The sequence below is a fragment of the Sciurus vulgaris genome, assembly GCF_902686455.1.
Source record: "Sciurus vulgaris genome assembly, chromosome: 5".
NCBI lineage: Eukaryota > Metazoa > Chordata > Mammalia > Rodentia > Sciuridae > Sciurus > Sciurus vulgaris.
This window is the reverse complement of record NC_136465.1, coordinates 35,939,477-35,965,458: the sequence shown is the minus strand read 5'-3', so window position 1 is coordinate 35,965,458 and position 25,982 is coordinate 35,939,477. Positions and strand designations below refer to the sequence as shown.

The window sequence follows — 25,982 nt, the reverse complement described above, 5'->3', positions numbered from 1 at the left end:
AAAATAAAACAGGAAGGGACACAAGTATGAAAAAAAGGATACGATAACCTAAAATCTCATTCAGAGTAATCTCCTAAAACATAATTTCGGTCAGGAAAAACTGACACTTTTTTCCTTCTCATCATACGGAGTACATTTCTTTTTCTTCGGAATAAACCAGTTGACAACTTCTCTAGGATGACCTTACTCTCAACTGATTTTGTTATTCCTCAACTTTCCACAGGTTACGATTAATTTTATAACAGTTCTGACTTTGAGATAAGTTTTTCAATGCAGAGAAGATTTATAAGGAACTTACCAACAGCTTCAGACAGACCATAGACCTTCTGATTATAAGCGTCTGTTTTATCCCATATAAAAGTATAGGCCAAGTTTGGTGAGGCAGGAAACCATTTTTGGAAGAGTCTTCCAACTACAGCTACCATCAGATGCACCTTCATTAAATTAAATGGTATAATGGACTGGGTCATGGTGATCTTCAGAACTGACTTATAACCTGCAGCTCTGGAACTCAAGTAGGAAAGTTTCAAATCTGTTCCTGGAATTGTGGTTTCTTCATGAAGCACCTGCGTTTGAACAAAGCAGAAGCTGCTAACTGTGCTCATGTACATGTACTAGAGAAAACAGATTTAAAAGAACTAGTAGAGCAACTAAAATAAGACACTGAAGAACTGTTATTCACAAATACACATTTGAGCTGTTATCTTATTCAATAATTAAAAATAACTCCGCTGCCTGCCTAATTTTCTCCTCCTAAAAGCCTCCTGTCATTTATTCTGAGTTAATCATACCTCGAGTGCTACCCTTCATAGAGGAACACTGTGACTGCTCCCTCAGGCTGACATGCACTGACTTGTTAGTGTGGCAGTCCCAGCAGTTTCTCACTAACCCATCTTTCACCCCAGTCACCCTGGAGAATTAAAGCCGACGTCTGTAAGATGGTTAGCTCAGAACAGGGATACGGCGTAGGCCAAAGATCTAGCCTTCACCAGCTGGCTCATTTAGGGATTAAACCTGTGCCTGCGGCCTCATCAGCCAATGTGTAGGTCACTGCCTAAAGACAGGAATGACAACAAAAAAGACCAACTCATCTGGGTTAAGTCATAGCAAATCCCATATCCACGTTGAGAGGGATGGTAACAATAGCACATTCTCATACTCAAACACTGAGCTACAGCTTACCACTGATTTTTGATATCATGGTAAATGAGCTAGTGTTTCAAAAAGCTGTGTATGTTTTTTTCCTAAAGAGCAAACAATGTTATTGAGTGCGCACATAAGATACTCAATACACACTTTTTGATTCAAAGCTGGACTGTAAAGTGTTAATATTAACTGCATAAGAATTATCTCCTTTGCAAATTTTCAAAATCATATCCTTAAATCCCAGTTTATTCATCAGTGTGACTAGTTCAGTCAATGCCAACGAACTTGTGACATATGCAAGATATATTAATCCAAAACATTTAATATATTTTATGTAGCAAATAAAAATTTTCTTAAGGGTTCAGATTCACTCTTCCAATGCTCCTCTTAGTTTGGTCAAGAATAATAGCTCTTCCTAGGCTTACTACATATATGGTATAGCACAAGGTCATAGATTTATTACATATTTTGCAAAATGCAAGGCTGTCTAATATTCAGGAACCTGTGCCAGGAACCCAGCATTTTCTCAACTAAGAATTAAATAGCATTCTCAAAGGTTTTCTCATATTGCTCCATCAAGATTCATTATTCAAACAAAAGACTGTCTTTACAGGTTAGAAAAAAAATCTCTGGGTGATTCAGTGTTTAGTATTGTCCTCCCTCTCTTCTCAATCCTCTCAGGTATAACAGGAATGATGTACATATTTGCCACCTCCACATTTTAATAATCTAAATAAAACTCCTGGACACTAAACAGCCATCATTTCACTATAACCAACATAGTTGGAAATACACAAATGAATAGTCTACACAAACTTCCACTCTGACCTGCAAGTCAGTGTTGGCATGAAGAAGTGTGTATGAAGTCTAATAGATTTAGAAGGCATTGTTATAATAGATACAACAATAAATTATAGCTGAAGTTTTCCTTACTAAACACACTAACTGAATTCAGCCAGAGAACTGTCTGAAACAACAGTTTATGAATATACAGAACATTTTTAGAGCTCCACTAGACCCAGGGAAATCATAAAATTTAAGATTGACAGTACTTTTATAAGACTGCAGGATGTAGGGTGAATAATCTGAAGAGAACTTCCCATGATCAGGATGAAATACCAATGGGTTAGTTTGAAAAATAGATTTCTGTGACTCCTGAGTTGCCCTAGAAATATGTGATTGAACCCTGAAGCGTATAATCTATTTCCTCTTATTTTCAAAATAATTTCCTAAAAATTTGATAGGCTTTCTATATGTAGGGAGTCCTACATTAATATGTATTTCCTGTGACCTGCTAGGAGTTGCTTTTCTGTTTCAAAAGATCATGTGTTAGTCCTAATTTTAATAACTGATTATTGTCTCTGTCATGGTTAACCCACTTCTATGGAACAAATATCTATAATTTAGTTCATTAAAGCATGCATCTCTCCTATGTAATTTAATCTTACCATGTTATATTATATTACTAGGAAAAGCAAATCCTGCCAAAATGGGAAAATAAACCATTAAGCCTACTTTTGCCAGCTGCATCAACTGTAAACCCCATTCTTGACCCCATTAAACATTCCGTTAGAAACTACACTCTGCCAATGCTACCTTCAAAATCTCTGTCTAATCTATTTCCTCTTCTCTATTTCCATTATCTTTGCGATTGTTAGGCCGTCTCCATCTGAGGCTTGCACATGTATGGAAATATAGTTAACTGGCCTGTTCTTTGATGTCTTGGTATTTTTCTATCAATTTTGTCACTTGACTTAGCTTTAGTGAAATGCTGAAAAAACTTCCTTGGTTCCTTGGTTCTGAGTTGCCTAAGGAATTCAAGGTCTCCATTGGAAGGTATTTTAGGAATATACATAATCTGGCCTCAGTACCACCTCCTGCCTCTTTCTCCTTATGTATTTTACATTTAAATTGTTCTCCAGTTTTTACATAACAGGACATGTTTTGATTACCACACTGTTGCTCACACATTATCTCTGACCTGGAATATGCTTTCCTTCCCTTTCTGCCTAATCATGTTTTCTTTGGTTTACTTGGGAACTGACCTCTCTTTTTGAACTTTCATGGTTGTTTGATCAAATCTTTATCATAATTACAATGGCAGGATCCACATTTGCTCTGCTTATCCTAAGTAGAGTACCTTGTATATAATGGCCTACTGTATGAATGAATGGAGAAAGACTCCATGTATTCATGGACTTGGTGACTAGTTGAAACTCATTTCAATGCCCTGGTTTGCTAGAAATTTGCCACTTAGGCAGAGACACTGCCTCCAAGTTAAGTCTATTTCAGGACTAATAAGTTCAAAATTACTGCAAGATAGAGCTGGAGAGGAAACATTAAGTTGCATAAGATCACAATGAACTTCCTAAATCTTCAGCTCAAAGTCCACTGGACTGCTGTGGCCACTGAAGTGTCACTTCAGCACAATATCTACCTGTGAGTCTTTCTGACTTTTGCATCCTAGACCTTCCTAACTCATCTCTATCTGTACTTCCTCCTGAGGGGCTCTCATCCCATGCTTTAAGTATATTTATATGCTGATGACTCCCACATTTACATCTTCACTCTTACACCTCTATTTCTTTCCACTTCTGCCCAACTGCCATTGTCTAAGCCGCCTCCATGTCTTCTGTTGACTGCTGATATTGTTCCTAACTGGTTTCCTTGCTTCAGTCTTTGCTCAATACAGAATATTCTCAGCATAGTAACTACAGAGATCTCTTTAAGAAGGAGGCCATCCTAAGAACCTTTAATGCTTCCAATTACTCAAAATAAAATTCTTGTCTTTTCCATGGCCTCTAAAGACCTGGAATTTACATGCTACTATCTTTATTCATTTTGATCTCTTTGCCACTCCTTGAACAAGCCAAGCATGCTCTTCTTCCTTGCTTTTTCTTTTACTTTTCAGTGCTGGGATTGAACCCAGTGTCTCTCACATGCTAGGCACCAAGCCCTTTCTCACCACTTTTAAACTTGCTCTCTCCTTTGGCTAGACTGCCCTCTGTTTTCAGAGTTCATCCTTTCACTTTCTCAAAAGTCCTGCCGAAAAGCCATCTTCTCAAAGAGATCCTCCTGGACTATACTACTTAAAATTGCACCTCCATGCACTCTATTTTAAAATATCTTCACATAATCTCAGAACAACTTGACATATTTATTGTTTAGGGGTCACTCTCTGCTCATGAGTTAGTAAGCTTGTTGAGAAAGGTACTTCATCAGATTCACTTACTGGTTTGTTCTTATAAAACAATGCTGGTACTAAATGGTGTTTGATAAATATTTGAAGACTGAAAGTGACAAAGCTGCTATGTGCTGTTGTATTCTAAATATCACATCTATGAACAAAGTCCATTATTTTTGTACCTTACATCATACCTTTATGATCTGAAATTAGAAATACAGGGGAAGGAAAATAATCCCCGGGTAGTTCAGTGGATAAAAATGATTATCTCATAAAGTTAGGACTTTCTGAACTACAAATTATTAGAACTTAAGACATGACATCAAGCTTTTTAGAAAATAATATCTTGAGAAAGCTAATGAATATTTTGTCAGAAATCATCTTTGTCTTTTCCAAAATACTTTTTTCCTTAAAATAATTAAACAGTAAGGGGTTGAGAATAATGAGCATGCACAAAGCATTTGATACGATGTTAGCCAGGCTGTCAGGTAAATAGAGGTATCAATTTCTTTTTAGTAAATGAATGAATGAGCAGAGACATTATTAAGTGGTTGAATATTGGTTATAACTAATATATATATGCAGATACAGTTTGAAGAAAAAGTATTTTGAGTAGATCTTTAAGAATAACTGGATACCATACTATAACAATATATACTTTGTGCGCGCACACACACACATTCTATAGGATTATTTAGGATAACCCTAGAGTCCTTCTGTAACCCTTTTTCAAAATTCTTTGGTCCTTTGCATGATCTAAAAATCTTTTATGTAGAAGTACTGCTTGATAGAATATTTTACCTGTGTTTCAGGAATAATGGGGCTGTCTTCAGGTGAAGATCTGAAAAAGGTGGATAGAGGTGATGACACAATGATAGGATTCGGCCTCACAAATCCACTCAGATCGCAGCTGGGAATGTCATTCTCCTCTTTCTTCATGACTAGAGTGTCCATCACATAAAAGACATTCCAGGGAATCCACACAGTATGATACTGAGTGAGGAATGGGGATCGTTCAAATACCAAAGTGAGAGAAGCCCCACCATTTGCCACCAAGTCAAACCTAAGAAAAAACAATTTATACTCAGTGAATTGTCTGGATCCCCAAAACCCCCAACATTTACCCCCTTAAATTAATATGGTGTATAAAGAAAATCAACTTTTCTTCCAATTTCATATATTTTCACATCTACAGAAATATTAAAATAATTGTACATTCACATTTATCTGGTCAGCAATATTGCAACATTTTACCAAATTTGCTTTCTATCTATTCTTTGGAACCATCTCAACTTAAGTCGTAGACATGATAAAATATTACTGCTAAATATTTCAACATGCATCTTCTAAGACAAAGAACATTCTCTGACAAAACCACAATATTATATCATGCCTTAGAAAATGAAATCAACTTTTAAAGCATCTGAGTACCTGGCTTTAAATCTCTGCTCATATACTATCACAGGTTCCTAGAATCTAAAAGTTGTTGTCTTTCTATTAAAAAAGACAGTAAAACATGATGGGTGATGAAAGAATGTCTAGTCTTAAAATACTTCAAACAGAGAGAGTGTGATGAGACTAACTCACATTCCATCCTGGCGGGTAATAGTATATCCATATTCTGGGTAATGGAAAAACGAGACATTTACTCCAATAAGTGGAGTTCCATCAGCAGTTAGGACTTGGCCTCTGATGACGGAGGCAAGGCTGTGGGAAGAGCAGAAGAATCGGAATGAACATCTGTCTTCTTGGGCCAACATTACCATGATTTATAGATAATTCAACCTAAGGATAAAATAACACCATCATCCACAATCAAGCGTTATTCACAAAAACCAGACCTGAAATACTCCCAAGACAATGCCCTTTTTAATTCAGTGTAATTTACATTCTCTAAATGCCTTGTGTTTACCCTGGGTTTTAATTTGTTGCAGTCTGCCTTTTGGAGAGTTATCAAGACCAATAATTTAGAGATGAATTTTTAAAATTATAAACTCTGCGCTCTTTTCATAAGTCATACACATGACTTACATGAAGAAAAGTATACTTTCCAATTAATTCTGAGGCAATCCGTAAATCTGCAGGGACCAAGAAGTACAAGATTTAAGAGGGCAATAAGGAACATTTGTGCAACAACTTTTAATCAACTGCTGGGTCTCACTGCATTAATGCTGTTAAATTACTGCAGACCCAGGAGTTCTAGTGTAAATCATCTTCTTTTGCTCAGTGAGACATGAGACACCTGCTTTCACTTACTGGTTTATTTTCAGGTCATTACTGCTCTGTAAAGCACCAGTCAAACAGCTTATGCAATCTTACTGCCATGCCGTTAGCAGTTCCATTACATTAATTCATAATTTATATTATTTAGTGAGCTCAGCTAAAAAAAGTACACTTGTGTTTTGCCTTTTGGGTCTTTTCATTGCTTCTTTTGAAATGTTTCCAACTGTGCTAACAAAATCAACTAGTTAAATGAAGATTTATTGACTCTTTAATGGAATGTCCTGTTATGTCTCAGGTACTGAAATTGACAAAGTATATGAACTGTGTCAAAAATGCTTGAAATGCGAAGTTTGATGAAGAATTTGTTGGAAGAGGAAAAACTGCATTAAAAAAAACCCCACACTTTTCTCAAATACACATCATCAGCATTTCACATAAAGTGTATATAGCTGTTGATGAAACCCCTTACAAATCTATATATGGAAAAGATGCATTGACCTCTTATTGAAAGGACTTTCTCCAGGAATAACATGTGTGCTATCAGATCCAATAAGAAAACTGATTCGATCATAGAAGGATTTGGCAGCTTGCTGAGATGGCGATTGTAAGCTTTGGCTAATGATATCCTGAGGATCAGGCAGTCCACGGCAGTAGGGCTGATTTTGGCAGGAACTCTGTAAGCAGCAATCAGGATCCATACAGTCAATAAGTCCATCTGCAGAGAGAAAAGCAAACCAGTAAGAGAATTCTCTTTTTTATGCCACGAAGAAGAATATGTTTGGTTTGTTGATTGTTTCATAGCAAGTAACTTCTCATTCATTATCTGACAGTAATTTCTATGAGGCATGTTTTTTGAAACCAGATGAAATACAAAAAACAATACTTGTGTCTGCCTTCATAGAGAGTAAATATTTGGATTGGAGATGGTTGAAAATAATCACATAATATTTATTCTGAGTAAGAAATAAAAAATTACTGACTAGAACAACCTGTTAGTATGACAGAATATGGATAAGTTGCAAATATAATTACTAAGCCTTCTATATTTAAGAGAAAATGCACTCATGTGAGTTAACACAGTGTACATGTTAAATGGATAGGGACATATATAGAGTAAAACTCTAAAATTTGGAAGTCAGAAAATTAAAGTTTATAACGAGAAGCAAAAGGAAGTTGATATAAAATGGGCATTAGCCAACTGTCTTTCAAGGAATTAAGTCTCCAAAGGAAGGAAAAATGAAAATTAAGGCATTTCCCAAATTTTACAAAGGAACTTGAACTCCTTGTATGCTTCCCCAAACATGCAGGTATTAATTAAAAATGTGGTAAATGTGAATCAGCCATAATGTTGGAAATTATAAAAAATATACCATGAAAAATTGACTTACAGAATCAGTGACATAAGGATAGAAAGAGTTTGCTACTGCCTTCTCCAGGAACATCAAAAGAAAACCACATTCAATGCCCACCGAAGTATAGTAATGCACCAAATAATGACAAATTCCTGTTGCCTAGTAATGTAGCCATAATAATACTGTGGTGCAATTCTCTACTCACATTTGTGGTGATACCAGCATAAACAAACTTACTATGCTGCCAGTCATACCAAAGTATAGCTCATACAGTTATGTACAGCACATAATGCTTGATAATGATAATGAGTGCTGTTATTTGTTTATGTATTTGCCATACTATACTTTGCTATTAATTTAGAGTGTATTCCTTCTTCTTACATAAGAAAAAGTTTACTCTAAGACAATGTGCCATGTTATGCTGGCAGCTGCCTCATACATCTGTGTTTATCATCTCTCTTGATGGTATCAAGAGGCATGTTGAATGATTGGCCTACACAATCTAGGTTTGTCTAAGACACTTCGATGTTTGCACTATGAATAAGTAACTTAGTGATATAGTTCGCAGAATGCATCCTGGTCATTAAATGATGCATAACTACATTCAGTTTGAAACACATCATGAACCCATTAGTGAATGGGTATCAGGTTATGACAGTGTGATGACTTATCTTTTAAGTCCACTACTTACTAAATAGTTCAATACATAAATTTTGATTTATATTGTGTATATTAATGAAAATATATATTAATATACATTAATATATTAATGAAAATACTGCTTTTTGTAGACTTGGGTCATTGTTGGGAGAATTGACAAGATCATTTTAAAATTTTCAAAACCTGAGTTCAGGCTTTGCCATGACCCTATTATGGCAAGCTCAGTTGAAACTGTCTAGATGACCTCTATGTTTTATTTATGCAAGTGTTTTTAAAAATAGTTTTATTAAAAAATATTGGCCACTTATCTGTCTTAGGACACTCTTATTAATAGGATATTAGTTTGCCCCTCCATTATTTGACAGCAAATTGAGACAAAAGTGAATAGACTTTTGCCAGTGTAGAAGGTAGGCCAATGACAACACAAGTAAGAAATGAGATGACACTTTACCCACCTGATGGAGAACACAGTGAACAGATAGTTCTGTTACTTTCTAACACCCATTTCTCCTTGTTTGGGCAATAGATTTAAATTTTCGCTTCAGTAGTCAGCCTTCTCCAATTCTCAGCCCATGGGTGTATCTATCTTTGTGTGGGGTTCAGAAATATATAGGTAACCTAATGTATCTAACTAGGATGATTTTCAGGAATTATCTGAAAAGGGATTCTCTGCCTCTGCCTCTCCCTACCCCCAAGCTGGCTTGAGCTGTAAGGTTGTGAGGCTGGGATCGAAGTAGCTATCTTGCTGTCAATATAGAATTCCTCTGCAAATGGAGCAGTTTCAGAAATAGTGAACAAAGAGCTTGAGAGAAAAAACCAATAGATCATAACAGTGACATTCTTAATGTCTTTGCAATAAGCTGTACTTGACCTTCTGCGTTTTTCTGTTACAGAAACTAAGGCATTCTGTTTTACCTTAACCATATTTGGGTAGGATTGTCTGTCACTTGAATCTGACATCAACCCAGCTTATCAGAGACAGTAACTAAAAAAATCTTTTCAGTATTTCCCTTATAGTTTTGGGTGGTAAAAACTTAATAAGTGAAACCTCAATTAAATCTGTGATATTGGACTCACATAAATTTATCAAAATATTACTTTTTCAAAAGACCATGAAGAAGAAAAATGTCTAAATATTTCTCAATATTTTTAGTAGAAAAAAATATGAAACTATAGCCTTATTTTCATGAGGATATATAATAAGAATCATAATAATAATGTAAAACACTATGTTTTAGTCTCTCCAACTCTCTCAAAATAGAAGCATAGTTACTAAGACTCAGATCTCTAAAGTAGTAGACTATTGATCAATTGCCAAAATATAACTTCTGGCTTCTAAATAAATAAATAAATAACCTTCTAAGCCTCTCAGTAGCAATTCATGATTCTATCTTGAGATTATATGAGGAATTTTTAATATGTGCTTTATGATATATTTCATTTAGGTGTTCTTAATGGATTTAGAATGGGTGTACAGATGCTTGGGAGAGTAATTTAACACAGATATTTGATATTCTTGCAGGTATTCCTCTTATATTCATTCTTTAACATATACAGTAACCACTCAAAAGGAAAAGTACTTCCAAAGATTATATTTTATCTCCATTAATCAGGCAAATTAAGGGTTAAATGCTCCTTCCCCTCTCCCTAACTGCCCCCCCCCCATACTCCCAGTCTCTTCCCTTAGGCAATATATGGTACAGTTGCCAAAGAGGAATGCTCAAATTTAGTCATTCATCTTTGTTAGTTTATAAAAAGCAAATGTACATCTGGCATGTAGACTGCAGGTCATAAAACTGCATGAGATTGACACCTTCTGAACTAATCAGTTGGAAATGCATTTTTACAAGCCTCTCTGCTAACATCAATCAGAGAAAGAATCTCATTTTCAACAGCCAAGATGCAGGGACACACTGTTTGTTATTTTTCTGCAGAGTTTATCAGTAACTTGCCCAAGCAAGTGACGGATGGTTATGAATCTGGCTTCCTATAACTTGAGAAAACATTTTTCATTCTTTGTCTATGTTCATATAGCAGCCAGGGCTATCTAGTACAACTAAGTTGATTACCCACTTGCCCAAATGTATAGTGCAGTAAAATTGTCTTCGTGGAATAGCTTCTCAAAATCATTGAAATTCCATTTTAGTCTTAGGAATATTATGTTGGCTTATATTTATATTGGCATAGGAGCCATATCTAATAGCATTAATCATAAAAAAATCTAAAGAAAATCAGAAATGTTCAAAACCTATTGAATAACCACTTCAATTATTAGTTAAGAGCCTTTCTTCAGTTTAGGCTTTGCAATATAAGTGGTACTCTATGTAAAGTAGATAATATAGTTTATGCTTCTTTCCACTCAAATCTTTAATATTATTGCTGTAGTTATCTGTTCTGTCCATATTTTAAAGTATGCTCTTATCTTTCCTTAGGCATTTCCATTGGTCTTTAACAGTGGATGGCAAACTTATTTTGTAAAGGGTCAAACAGTGAATATTTAGGCTTTGGGGCCCAATATAGTCTCTGTTGGCAACTATTTAATTCTGCCTTTATAGTGCTAATGGAATTTTAGACAATATCTTAATGAATGTGTGTAACTATGTTCCAATAAAACTTTATTTACAAAAACCAGGCTTTGGCCCAGGAGCCAAAAATAAGGTTTCTACCCTGTGCTACTTCTCTTATTCCTTATATCATTTTTGATATTTCTTTTCTGGCAAATTAAAAAACACATTTGGTTAGATTATTAAAACTCTGAGCCCAAGTTTATTTCTAGATTGCCCTCTGTGTGGCTTTGTTCTGCCCGTCAAAACTTTTTCTTGTTTCAAGGAGTTATGGATATTTTAATTTGTTTTCAAAACACTGATTCACTGACTGAATTTAAAAAATCCATGAATTTTCTCTGAATTTGTGTTCTATTTTACCCAAAAGATAATTAATGTCTACCACTGTTGACCACAGTATTTGGAAGTTCCTCTCCGCCCTGAGTTCCAACATACAGTTAGAAGTTCTGATGTAATACTGTATTTGTGAATTTCAGAATTTTAACATTGTGCAGGTACACCTTTCCTTACTCTTTTCAGTCATCATTCTGTTACATATATGGAATTAGTTTGTGCACTACTGAACTGGGTCATGTTTGGCTTTCTGGACATTCCCAGTCTGTGTGTATCATTTGCTCTCTTGGTGGCTTCAGTCCCCATATTCCTCTCATTTCGATACTAATGACTCTAGGTTGGTTATTTATTTATTTATTTATTTTGCATTACAAACCCACAAACTACCTTCTAGATATTTCCACTTGGATATTATTACATAGGCATCTGAAGGTAAACTGTTGAAGCCATAACATCTATGATCTTCTCCAAACACACTGCTTCTCCTATATGTTTTCTTTCAATTAATGCTTTCAGCATCTACCCATTCCATTTCTACATCCAAGTAGAAACCTGAAGGTTATCCTACACTTCCTTTCTCCCTTCCTTCTTCTCTGCATCTAATCAATTTCCAGTTCCTTCTTTTCTTCATATCAAATTTTTTTTTTTTTTTTTTTTTGGTTTAGAGCTGGGATTGAACCCAGGGCCTCACACTTGGTGGGTAGCTCTACCACTGAGCTACATCACCAGCCCTCAAATGTCTCTTGAATCAGTCTGTGTTTTTTCATTTCTCTAAAACTACCCTCTGGCCTCCTTGGTCATCTCTTGAAATGATCTCAAGAATCTCTTTCCCAGGTTCCAGTCTCACCCCAACTTATCCATTTTCCACACTCCAGCCAGTGTTTGATTCTTTTTTTAATAGAAATCAAATTTGATTGTTCACTTTTCTAGGCAAAATACCTCCTTTACTAGGTCTCTAGTGCCTTTTGAGTAAAGGTATAACTCTTTCCCATAGCCTACAAGATTTTTCCTGATGATTTTTCCTCTGGATAGAGATCCGTAACTTCCTTCCTACTACCACCAGCACCCTCCACTCCTTCAGAAATCAACTCAGACAGTTTATTCATTAAGCCCCATGAGACTAATCAAGTTCACTGTTGCATCTGCAGTATCTACTATACTTCTTGGTTCCAAGTAGGCATTTAAAACATTTGCCGAACAAAAGAAAGGATGAATAAAGTTCCTAAAAATTGTGGAGATCTAAACAGGTCAAAATCATGCCCTCATAGCACATCAGAGACCCTTCTGGGTTTTTAAAAATATCCTTTCCCTACCTGTAGACTTACTAATCCTTAAACAACTGTTTCTTTTTTACTTCATTAGGTCCTTAAAAATGTTCTTCATTAATTAGATATTAAGCATCCAGGAGATTATGAAAAGTATTAAAAGAAATGTTATGTATATAATACCATGCATAACCTTACAAAGGCCATTGTTAAGAAAATATGACCTAGGAAAAGACAAGTTTCATAAAAATTTACCTCGTATCAACTCGTATTCATGGTAAAGAACACCATAATTTTCAAATTTAAGAAATAAGTGAAAATCTGGAACAAAATAACTATAACATATCTAGCAAAGAATCAATAAGAAGGATATTTATTGAAATTCTGAGAACAAAGGAAATGTCAAACAACTCAGTTAAAACGTGGGTAATAAATAAGAAATTGCCAAAAAAAACAAAAAACAAAACAAACAAACAAAAAAAAACCAAAAAACAAAAAACAAAATCAAGGGAAAAATACAAAAGGTTGAGAAACCAGTATCAAGATCACCAATCCAGAGCTGGGGATGTTGCACAGTGGTATAACACTTGCCTAACATGCACAAAGTCCTGGGTCCCATCCCCAGCACAGCAGGGAGAAATCATCAATCTAAGTAGTAATTAGGGAAATGCAAATTAAAGCAATAAAATGGAGTCATTTTCGCTCATCAGAAAAAATTCATATTTTTCATTTTGTTGAACAATTTTATGTAAAAGGACTATGTGCAGACTATGGGTTAAGTACAGATTATGTACAGACATGAGAGAAATAAGCACTTTGATACTGATGAAGTCTATAGTGGTTGAAACCTACTTGTAAGGCAATTTGGCAGTAGCTATCAAAATTAAAAATTAAAATAGCCTTTGACCCAGAGATTTCACTTCTAAGAAAATGTCCTAAAGAATATTTGTTCATTTACACAAAGATAGATATGCAGACACACACCCAAATTCACTGCACATTTGCCTATATGCTAGTAACAACAACAAAAAAAATAGAAATGACTTAATTGTTATTACTGTAGTAGTGGTAAAATTAATTAGTACATTCATGTTTTTGTTGTGAAGAGTGAGATAGGTGTATATGTATTGGCATGAAAAAAATCTCTAAGATGTACTATTTGGAAGAATCAAATTTATAATGGTACTTATTCCATTTAATTTAAAAAGCACAAATGTGCATATAAATTCAGTGAAGGGGGAATAGAAGATGTCCATCGAGCTGTCAACAGTGTGAAGCTCTTATACCAATGAGAATGCAACATGAATGTGCTGAGTCTAAGAAAAGCCCTTGCCATTAATACAGGGGTTCTTAACCCGGAGATCCTGTAATGGGAGACGTCTGAAGAGGTGCTATGCAGTGTCCATTTCTACCATCTGCAGCTTGAGGTGGCAGCTAATGGGTATAAAATACAGGAGAGACTTTTAGTTCCAATCTGTGTGGCTCTGATTTTTCTCTCCTTTGGAAACTCATTAAAATATACTGGTGAAACCTTATGTTCCTTATGTCCTACAAGGAAACTACTGGAAGCTTTTGCTTCTAAGAGTTCAAGCTGGCTTTCTTTTTTCCAGAATAGGATTTACTGTGCTCTAAAAATTCTGTGGATAGCAAAAGGGTTTGGAATCTCTCTCCTAACGTAGGATCTAGTAGTCTTCCAAACTAATAGTAATTCCCCCCAATGCATACCAGTCATCATCTACCAGGATAATATATTTTAATGTCTGAGATTCTGATAAATACCTGGATGCTTTTTAGGACATACTTAGGGTCTCTTGCAAATTACTTCCTCTTTTTCTTCTTTTTATTTTCAATCAACTATTTCCTCTCCCTTCCTAGTGCTATTACCTGCCATTTTATTTACTTAACGTTTATATTTGGTTCTGGATAACACAATAGTTTCAATCAATAATCTTATCCTCCTGCTCAAATTTTTTCATCTATTCCAAACATTTCTTTATTTTTATTTGGTAATCTCCATCCTTAGACCACCTGCATTCATAATACTTATTTTGCTGCTTATATGAAAATTTCATCCATTTTTTGCTCCTTTTTGTTTCTTTGTTTTACCTCTAGCACATTTTTCTTAGTTTGAATTTTTCATTTTTATTTTTATTTCTATTTAATAATCTATCATTTCTAATTTCTACATCACCATTTGAATTGCAATCTCTTCTCCCATTACCAGCCCCTAAAATTTTTTTAAATATGCCTGTTGAAGGTAAATTTTCCTGATATACACCCCACAAAGTAATTCTGAAGAACAAGAAATAACTCTATTTTCTTAAAATAAGATGAATTATTCTGGCAGGAGTGACGTATTGGCATTCCACCATTCTTGAACAAAGTTTCATAGAGGTCTTTTAAAGTCATTCTCATGCCCTCAACCATCCAGTCTCCAGGATAGGCCCTGCATCCCCTGCCTGAGGTCCCCATAGGGAACCTATCCAATGGAGAACCAGAAAGGGAAACAGGATTACCAAGGAAAGTTTGACTAGATCTTCTTCATGAGAAGAAAGATGGGAACACAGTAACAACTGCCAAAGATGGTGCATTTTGGGGACTCATTTCAATTTTTGAAAACAATTATCTTTGGCAAATTGTATTTTTGATGATTGCATAGTGGGACCACTAGCTATGGGTGATGTCTGTGATGGGAAGCGTCTATAAAGGGGTGCTGTGTAGTGTCCATTTCTATAGTCTGCAGCTTGCAGTGGCAGCTAATGGAGTTAAGAAATCCCCTGTTGAATGAGATTCTTAGTAAGAAGATTGTAAAAACAATGATGCTTATAAAGGTATAGAGACAGAACTAGACAACTGTCTTGCCAACTTTGAATTAGGAAAGGATGTCAGAATTTCAGCATTGATTTTCTTGCTATCAAGTGAAAAGACTATAAATTTGGGGGAAAGGGAGAAGATAAAAAACAGAAACTTTTCTATTCTGAAATTAATAGTCTGTGCTACATGAAAAAGTTACTAAAGTATATTCTCTGATTATACTAAGGCTAAATGCCATGAAGAGCTAATTATAGTTCTGGAGTAGAATCTGTTTTTCTGTGTGCCCAGCATCCATATCCCTTCTGGTGACAGCAATTCAATTTTCCTTTGGGCAGGTGACCTAATTCAGATCATGAGTGTTATGGTTTGGATGTGAAGTATCCCCCAAAAGTTCATGTGTGAGACAGTGCAAGAAGTTTAGAGGAGAAATGCTTGTGTTACGAGAGCCTTAACTCAACTAGTAAATTAATTCCTTGACAGGATTAACTGAGTGGTAACCGAAGGTGGGTAGGGGTGTGGCTGGAGGAGGTGTGTCACTGGGGGTGTGCCTTTGGGGTATATATTTTGTACCTCGTGAGTGGAATCTCTCTGCTGCCTCATCTTGTGAGTCACTTCCCTCTTCCACCATGATGTTCTGCCTAACCTCGAGTTCTAAGGAATGGAGCCCTAAGGCTGTCTGTCTATGGATGAGACCTCTGAAACTGTAAGCCCCAAAATAAACTTTTCCTCCTCTAAAACTTTTCTCAGATCTTTTTGTCACAGAAGTGACAAAGACTGATTAAAACAGCGAGGTTCAGTACCAGGCCAAAGCCTCAGAGAAACTTAGAAAAACGTTAGAAAAACTTTGTGCTGAGGTATTTTGCTAGTGGAATGTAAACCCTGAGTTTGTGGTGGCCATTTTGGGGAAGAGTTGGCTTGAGAGTGGTTCCAACATAGAAAAAAACCCCATAGTTAACAGATGAATAATACCCAGGGTTGTGGTATCATTATACAAACACCTGGATGCAGCTGTGTCTGATTTTTTTTCTGTTATACAAACTAATGAATTTTTAAAGGGTAGAATCATTTGAGTTTGATTTCTCTCATGTGCAACCAGAGATTTTTTTCTGGTAAGAATGACAGTACACAATCTTAAGAATAGAAAAGATTTTCTTGGAAGCGTGAGACAGAATGGATCTCCATCAGGTGGCCCACTGAAAGATTCTCATGGAACTAAAGAGAGCAGCAGTACAGGGTCCTGGTCTTCTACCTGATTCCAGATCACCCATCCCGTAACAGTGGCCAACTCCTGGCTCTCTGCCTTTCTTTGCTCCGACCTTAGCAACATCACGATCAGAGTGAGTCTTGGGATATGAATAAGAAATGGCTCAATGTAGAGGGGAATTGACTTCACAGGTTTGAGTTGAAATTGAAAAAGAAATACGGATAGGCCAAGTCTAGGCATGTGCTGTTGCTGTTGATCATTTGCGCTGAAAGCTTGCTCAGCCAGGACAGGACAGGAGTGAGTTGCTACCATTTGGAGATGTTATCCACATTCTCTGCTCCAATGCCCATCTGCTTCTAACTTCCACTATATGATTAAAAAGTCTGCTATTCTATCACCTGCTGCTGTTCAAATGATCTGCTCCAGCAGTCTCTGTTCGATACCTGGAGCTGTATTTGAGAAGTAGATCGACTTTGCCAATTCCATCAAGTGGAGATTTTTGTCAGGGACCTTGTATGGGTAGGTAAAATATCTCCCTTAGTTCTGAAGAGCTACATTACCTGGTGTACATAACACCTGCTTGTTTGAATCTTAAAGAAATAAGGCAGCAGGTTTACTTCTTGTCAATGTACTGGTGTTGAAAGAGTGGTTAAAGATGAACGGCCCCCATCTGTTTTATTAGAAATCGATTACGCCTCCTCCTCATGAGGCCTCCTCATTACGCCTCCCTTCTAAGGCTGCTTTCCCTTAAGGCTTGTAGAGAGACCAAGCAGGAGGGGAGGGCCGTAGAGGCAAAGAGACACCTATTTAGTGAGATCTAGATATTGAGGATCTTTAGAATTAGACAATTGATGCTGGGGCACATTTGACTGGGAAAAGGAAAGTATATTTTGAAGTTAAGGAAGAGGCCTGGCCTCAGAAGATATTTAACTATTGCCCTATATGGAGCTGTCTATTCTAAACTTTTTTTATATTATCAACTGCACTTCTGGGAATGGTAAACTACTCTTTCTTTTATGAGGATTGTGTTCTATAAAGTTGCTTAAATGACAGTATAGTAGCAACTTATATAAAATGTTTAATTCATGACTAGAGCTGAATCATCCTCTTCATCTTCTCTTCCTTTTTAGTTATTTAATATGCTAAATCAAATGACTTAGTTATTTCTGGCTAATTCACCATTTTGACAATAAATATAGTTTAGATAATGGCTCCATATCACTGTGGTCACCTTTGGTTCTAGAATTACAGTACTGTCCTACTTTTAAGCCTGGTGTTCTATTGTTCTCATATCAGGTTACCCTTGATTGCCAGATTATATGTCTCAATTTTGATGTGGAAAATATTGTTTCTATGCACATAACCCATGCATAAGTTCAAATAACCCTCTAGCTTGGGTTATAGGGCACCCAGTTTACAATCTCAGGATGTAGAGTCTGACACTAAGATTCCTTCTTAGAAGGATCAACAAAATTAGGTTAGGGACAGGCATACAAATTATGTGAGATAAGTAGAGAATCCACAGGAGGTCTTCTATCAGCTCAGATTTCCCCTTAGAGAGGGAAGCCTAGAGATAGCATAGTTTCATGCTAATAAGAATAAACAAAGGGGAATGAGGCCAATTCACAGTTGATAAATTTTGAGGAAAAGTAAAAGCCTCCTTGGCTGATAACAATACTAAAGAGTTGATTAGCCCCTAAATTACTCTGCCAGGTCTCTGCAGACTTGGCCCTGTAGTTTGCTTCCCTCTGAGAGAATGTGGAACCTCCTCAATATAATCTCTTTTTAGAAGACAAAATCTGAAATACAGGATCAAGGAGAAAGAGTTGCTCTCTTCCTCCCCAGGCAATAGAAACAATAGGGTAGGGGCTCTTTGGAGGAAAGCAACCAGGAAGGTTGCCATCTGGGCTGTGGCTCTGAGAGGATTCATGCTGCCATTTCTATAGCACGTGGTTAGGAGGAGCCCAGGCAATGAGGTATTATTAGCAGGGAAAAGCTGTGAGGGATAGAGACTGTTTAAATTCAGCTGGGGCAGAGGAAAGGAGGCTTGTGTGTGGAATTAGGGTCTCAAGTCTTGATAGTCCACGTAAAAGAATACAGGGAAGATGGCAAGCAGGATGCTAGAAAGTGAAGGGGAGAACTATAGCTCCTTGACAGGAAGATAAGAGACATGGCGTTTGGTTGGAGAGGGCTGCAGGCCCTGGGGAGGGTGTGAGCGGGGATGTGAGTTGGGTGGGGGGGGCAGGTTTTGGTTCTGGTTACTGTGCCTCCTAGAGAGCAGCAGTTAAGCCCACTCCACATGTAGATGGGAAAAGGCAGTTCAATCTTCTCTGACAACCTTCTACAGATTCCAGTTCATCAAGATGAGCAGTTTGAAAGCAAAAGGGAAACTAAACAATATCGGTGTCACCTTATAGCATGCTGGGTCCAACAATATGTCATGTTCTTTGCATACATTTTTTTAACCCTTTCAAAAACTCTTATTCCTATTTTATAGATAAAGCAACGGAGGTTTAAAGAGATTATGAATCTTGTCTAAGGTCACATAATCATCAAATGGTAGAGTGAAGATCTGTCTGCCTCCAAAACTTGCACTCTCTAGCCTATACTCCTGTCCATGTGGGCCTTCCAAAGAAGACAGGGAAGTGGAGGAGAGGGGAGGGAAACACATCTGAGTCACAGAGTAGGTGACCACAGAGGCCCACAGAGCAACTAAACCCTCCAGGTATGTCAAGGTATGTCAAAATTGAACACCTGTCGGGGCAACTTCACCACCACCAATTCTCATTCTCTAGTTTCTGAAATTAAAATACAATTGCATGGGGGGATGTACTTAAAGGGGAGGATAATTATTTTTAGCCCAGGGCTCAAATTGGGTGGAACAGCACACTCTTTTTAACAGCATAGAGTTAAGGATAAAAAGCCACTGCAGTGCAGCTCCAGGGGGACTGTCCCTGTCACTGTTTCATTCTTTCCATCTATGACTTTCAAGAGGGCTTGGGAAATGCCTTGCATCTCTTGGAATGTTTAGTTATTAAAATACTGCTTTAGAATTCCCAACTCACAGAGCCCTAAATACTAGAGTTGAGGAGGATAGTCACCTGGGGATCAGAAAAAGGAACAGAGAACAATGGACATTATACAGTAGCTTGGTTACCTTGTCTTTTCCCTGAACGATAATCATCTCACATTTGTTTCAGGAAAAATAGAGAGCAAAGTCATTCCATCAGCACTCATACATTTTTTTCAATCAATCTAATCTATGGGGATCAGATTTTTTTTTTGGCAACAGATAACTCTGGGCTCACTGTAACTTATGAACCTGTGCTCTGGCACATACTCGTTTTCATGCTCAGCATTTCTCACCTCCTTCATTGTCCTTGCTATCTGTGCAGAGAGTCTCCATGGCTACATCACAGCCTGCTCCTCTCCACCCTGGCTGGCAAACACAATGCCAGCCGTTTTGGTCCAGTGTACATCTCCCATTGCTGTTGCACAGGCCAGGACAACCCTCTGTCGAGACAAAGAAGGAAAACACCAGTGATTTGAGTATTGAAAGATTGTGCAACTAAAATAAACAGATACGGGACACTTAGTGGGAACAGGCCTTTATAAACAGCACAAATACTGTAATTGCACATGGATAGAAACAGCAACATTATCTAAGGAATCTAATTCTTATCCAAGTGGCATCTTTGATTGGCCTGACCCTTGAGACACCACTTACCTGTGCAGGACAGAAATATATGCAAGGATCCACTAAATACCAGCAGGCCAGACAAAATTAACTTAATTTATTTTTTCCCATTAGCAAAGCAACAAGGTATATCATATGGTGTATAAAAGCATCTCAAGAAAATAATTTCAGAATCCCTTGTTTAGATTTTTAATCTGTTGTAAACATTACTGGTTACTGCTTAGGACAGGACTTCTTAAAGCACCTTGTTGCTTTAAAAAATTCCCTCTAAATTCAAGAGCATGAAAGTGGGGATGAGTTTATGAATGATGTTAAAAAGAGAACATTAATTTTATCTGGCCTTGGAGTTGCCGAATATTCATGTGAAATTACAGTGCATTAAATAATTGCACAAAGTATAGGCCAATATTAATGACTATACTTTATGCCCAGAGTACATTCCTTTTCACAGAATAAGCAAAGCCCAGGAAATAGTGAAGCAGCTTAGCATCTATTCTAACAAACATTAGGATTCAGGCTGCATACGGATGGGACAGGACCGACAGGATTTCCAACTAAATGTAATAGCTGTGCATATTTGATTACTTAGGACGGACAAAATGAAATACCATAAGGACCACAATAAAACATTGATAGACTGAACAAAAACACGGTAGTGACGTGCTTCAAGACAGATAGCGAAGAGTGATATTTTGTGACAATCTCCCTAAGGCTTTTATGCTTTTACCTTTATATCCTATCTTGTCTGCTTTTATGGGCAAGGAGGGAAAATTTGGGAAACAATTAAAATAATTTAATATATCCAAAATCTATAATTGTTTCAGTCTAACATGACATTAAAAAAATAAAAAAAAAAACAATTGTTGCCACTTCCTACTGATGATATCTGGCATGCAGCCAACATGATCAGTTTATGAGGATGACACTTAGATAGATTCTGGAATTCTTATTTATGAGTGACATGACACTGACAGAAGCAAGGATATAAATGCTCTAAAAGCCTAAGAAGAGCTGGTTATTAATTTGATCTCTTTGGACAGAGTTATTTATAATTTGGCATAAAATATATATTAATACAAATACTTGCTTTAGCATTTGGGGTTTTTATACAGCTTCTTATCATTAGAATGCTCCTCTTGTTTTGGTGACAAAATTTAAGGGAACCATCTGTTTAAAGATGTTTATTTAAAATCTGCATTAAAAGTATTACTCAAGAATTGGTTTCCCCTCCTCCACTGTGGAACTTGAGAAGAAAATATCTCAAAGAGATGTTCTGTCTCTTCAGGGTTAACAGAGAGAAGAATATTTTGACAAGCCTCTCAAGGCAGAGTGTAAGGAAATTTTACTTAGATACCATCAGGTCAGGATGAGATTAATTTTGCTGCTTCTTTTCTTTCAGACAATTACCATCTGTATTTATGGATTATTCAATAGGTAAAAAGTGAATTTTCTTTATGGATATATTTTGTTTTTAACGAAAAAGAAAGATATAATTGCCCCACTGACAAAGAGGTGCAGCAGCTAATTGCATGCACACAGAAGTTATATGAAAGCCTGGATATTGCCATGAATATTTTCATATTCTAATGAAAAGCACAAACAAGGAATAGAAAATAGGCAATTTGAGGAGAAAGGGGAAGGGAATTTTCTCTTCTGGAAAAAAAAAAATTCTCCACTTGTTTCTACAAGAACTGAAGACATGAGGATCTGCTGTTTTCTGCTGAGCAATGGGATCAGTTCTGATTTAAGAGAATGCATGATATTTTGTAGTCTTGAAAAATAACAAAACATAAAATTATGATATCACATATATTTTGAAACACTGAAGCCAAAGAAGTTTCCATATGAGGATCGATGAGATTTCTCTCAACATATATTAACCAGAATCTTCTTTAGATTGACAATTTCTTATTCTGTGATAAAAGAGTATTTATGTTTCTTTAATTTAGAATTTAAAGCCCATTAGCTGAATTGCCAACAATGAAGATCTTAAAGTAAAATAAAATAAAATAAAATAAACAAAAAACAGCAAATGTACTATAATCTTCAGTTTGGGGTTCTAGTGAAAAACTAATGCTTTTACATAGGAATGAAATCTGTGATAACCCAAAATTATAAAAATGAGACACAGACATTTAAGTCTCGATACTTTAAATTCAAGGCATTTCATGTAATGTAAGCCTGATTTATAATTTACAAAAATGTGCATGGAAAACAGTCTTTGGTCACACCTAGTGCAATCTGATACATGGTTATATATAGATATATATGTAGATATGTCGACAAAGAGCAAGTATACAGTACCTTTAACTATCTTATCCAAATAGTGAGCTTGGGAAATTAAAAAGGAAAAAAGAACAGACAGACATTTCAGAAGTGTCACATGGGACAAGGAAATTTTCAGAATTTACATGCAAATCGAGTCGCTGCAGCTGACATAAGACATCACACGACAGAGAGGCATTTCATATCTTCTAAAAATGCAATATATTCACATTTTAGTAAATGTAGTCATGATTCCAGGAAATACTCAGCACTTTTGAGAAGATTATCCAGGTAAACTAACACTACCATTCTTTACTCCGCTTGGACCTCGTTCAAGATTAGAGCTAAGTAGAAACAAATGGAATCAGTCTTTATTACTAGAGAATTTTGGAAATGTACAACTATGAGATCTATGAATATTTAACTTTAATAGTTAATAAGAAAAAAAGAAAAAAGATAAAGATTAAGAGTCCTTGAGCTCATGTAATATATATTTACATTCTATTGCAAGGCACATCTAAGTTCTGATTTCTGCAGTAGCCCTTGGCTGCAGTCCAGACTGACAGGAAGTATCACATATGTAGTCCATTAGGAAACAGGGAGTGTTCTAAGATTCTGTTTCTTTTCAGGAATCATCCTAAAGCAGGTTCTGTTTCTTTTCTAAGGTTTGTAGGAACAGTCAGGATTAAGACTGAGCCTTCCACTGTGTCTTGCCTGCCCTGTCCGTTTGTCTTTCCTTAGGTTACAATCAGACTACACCTTTTCTCTTGACAGGGATATAAATGCCTCTCTCCCTTCACTCACTGTAGAGACCTAATATATTCTTAATAAGCCTCAAATCTTCTTGCTTTGTCAAGATTCATACATTTTTAATGATCTTAAATTGCTTTTCAAAGATGCTTGTGTTGATTATTTTTCATTTACTGACATGCAAGTGGTAGGAGAACTCTTAACAGAATGATTTACACTGTAACTTTCAGATGAGACACTCAGGTCTAGTAGTTGTGTCATGTGCGTAAACAAAGCCATAAATGGCTTTGACACATCTGTACAGTGTATATAAAAGTGTTCTTCCCTTTGCCACAGGATTCCATTAGAGGCTTCTGAATTGCCTTTAAAAGTAAGCATGTTTATGGCTAATTGGCAATATATTATAAGGGAAATTAAGGTGAAGGAAGAAATACTGTTAGGTCCTATTCTGCCATGATAACTTGGTAAAGATGATCTTTCAAACATTAAGATAAAAATGTAGTACTGCATAATGCTAGAATAATTTCTTCTAGATTATTACATAATCTAGCAGAACCCTATAGTAGTTCATTTAATGACCTAAACATAAAGTGACATCAAAAATTCTGGAGTGTTTGATTCAGACAGGGTAGTATCTTAGTTTATAAAAATTCTTGCTTTATAAAAATTGATAACACTGCTTTTGCTTTTATAACAGGACCACTTCAGATAATGCAACTAAAATAACACAATTTAATTCTGATCTGGATTAGTAGTGTTAGAGGAGGACTGAGTCATTTCTAATCAGCCAATCTCATTATTTTAGCAAAAAATCGATTATGCAAAACAACAGATGAATTTACAGGTCAAGGTAAGTGTGTCATTGGGTCAGGAGAATACTGAAAGAGGAGCTGAAATTAGAAAATACATTTAAATTTACAGCAAGTCAAAAAAATAAAATTACAGTATGTTGAAATTAATAAAGCATTTTAAATATTAAAAATATTCAACACAAGTTTCACAAAAAGCTAAAAACCAATCATAATAAAACTATGTGTGCTGAGAAAAACATACCAAGATTTATCATTTGCATTTTATATCACAGAGAGTCATTGTTGTAGCTTAAAACTAAGAGAGAAAAGGGAAAAACAACAACTTGTATTTTGGTCTTGAAGAATAAAATTTCTGATAATACCACAAAAGCCTGGTTTTAAATAATGAAGTTAAAAGGAGATGTCAATGTATGAGGTTCACATAATTATTAAAAATAATAATTGCAACAATAGAAACATCATTATAGAAGCTACTACAGGAAATAATCAGAAAAACACAGGTATGTTGTAAGAAGCCATTAGGAACAATAACCATAAAAATAATACCATATATTTAAAAATTAATACATCTAACAATTGTTTAAATGCACATTAACTTGCAGAAAAACTACTTTGAAAACTAATGAGTATATTGTGACACTAGGAAAAAGTCATACCTGTTAGATCTACTAAATTTTATTTAAATTTGTTTTATAAAGTAAAGCTCATAAAAATGGGTGCTAAATACATAATATGGAGCCCTTTAAAAAATACTCTCAGGTAAAATGTATTCACAACATACTTTCCTTGGCATTTTAATTACTTATCTTTGAAGAAGATTCATTACCTTATTTCCTGCAAGATGATGATTCTTAATCTTTTTTTGGGGTCTCATATTTGAGAAAACTGAGGAAAGTTATGGATTCTCCGCCCACCCCCTGCAAATGCACACATGCTCACAGATACAAATGATGCAGAGAATTTCAGCTCTTCTTTGAGCCTGGTTTGATATAACTTGCAGATTATCAGGTACTAATACACTTGGGTGATGTATTAGTGATATCTAGCTATGCCTCTTTCTCATAATCGGGTTCAGAATGATCCCTGATGAAGTACTCTGATCCCTGCCTTGTTCCCTGAAGACAATAATAAAGGCTTACTTTGTGTCAGATACTATGGTTTATTTTATTTTTGGTACTGGGGATTGAACCCAGGTGCACTTTATCACTGTGCTATACCCAAGTCCTCTTAATAATTTTTTTATAAAGAACTTAGAAAACTTTATACCCAATTCAAAGAACCCAATCAATAAATGGGCTAAGGAAATGGGGAGACACTTCACAGAAGATATACAGAAGTTATTTGGTGATCAACAAATATATGAAAAAGTGCTCATCAACATTAGTAATTAGAGAAATGCAAATTAAAACTACCCTAAGGTTTCATCTAACTCCAATTAGAATGGCTATTATCAAGAACACAAACAATAATAAGTGTTGGCATGGATGTGGGGAAAAAGGCACACTCATACATTGCTGGTGGAGTTGCAAATTGGTATAGTCACTCTGGAAAGCAGTATGGAGATTCCTCAGAAAGCTTGAAATGGAACCACCATTTGACCCAACTATCCCACTCCTCGGTTTATACCCAAAGGACTTAAAATCAGCATACTACAGTGATGCAGCCATATCAATGTTCATAGCAGCTCAATTCACAATGGCTAGATAATGGAAC

The 25,982-nt window shown here is 36.0% G+C and overlaps 1 protein-coding gene across 13 annotated transcripts in view; it reads right to left on the bottom strand.

Moving 5' to 3' along the window:
• TENM3 (teneurin transmembrane protein 3) overlaps positions 1-25,982 on the bottom strand; it is a 1,088,270-nt gene that overhangs the window by 60,020 nt on the left and 1,002,268 nt on the right. For all 13 annotated transcript variants that reach the window (XM_079141831.1, XM_079141840.1, XM_079141843.1 and 10 more), the window contains 5 exons: positions 20,112-20,258; positions 7,052-7,268; positions 5,918-6,037; positions 5,132-5,393; positions 299-566 (listed from right to left, as the gene is read on the bottom strand). In XM_079141831.1, coding sequence (XP_078997957.1) covers positions 299-566; positions 5,132-5,393; positions 5,918-6,037; positions 7,052-7,268; positions 20,112-20,258 — 1,014 coding nt within the window. The remainder of the gene's footprint in view (positions 1-298; positions 567-5,131; positions 5,394-5,917; positions 6,038-7,051; positions 7,269-20,111; positions 20,259-25,982) is intronic.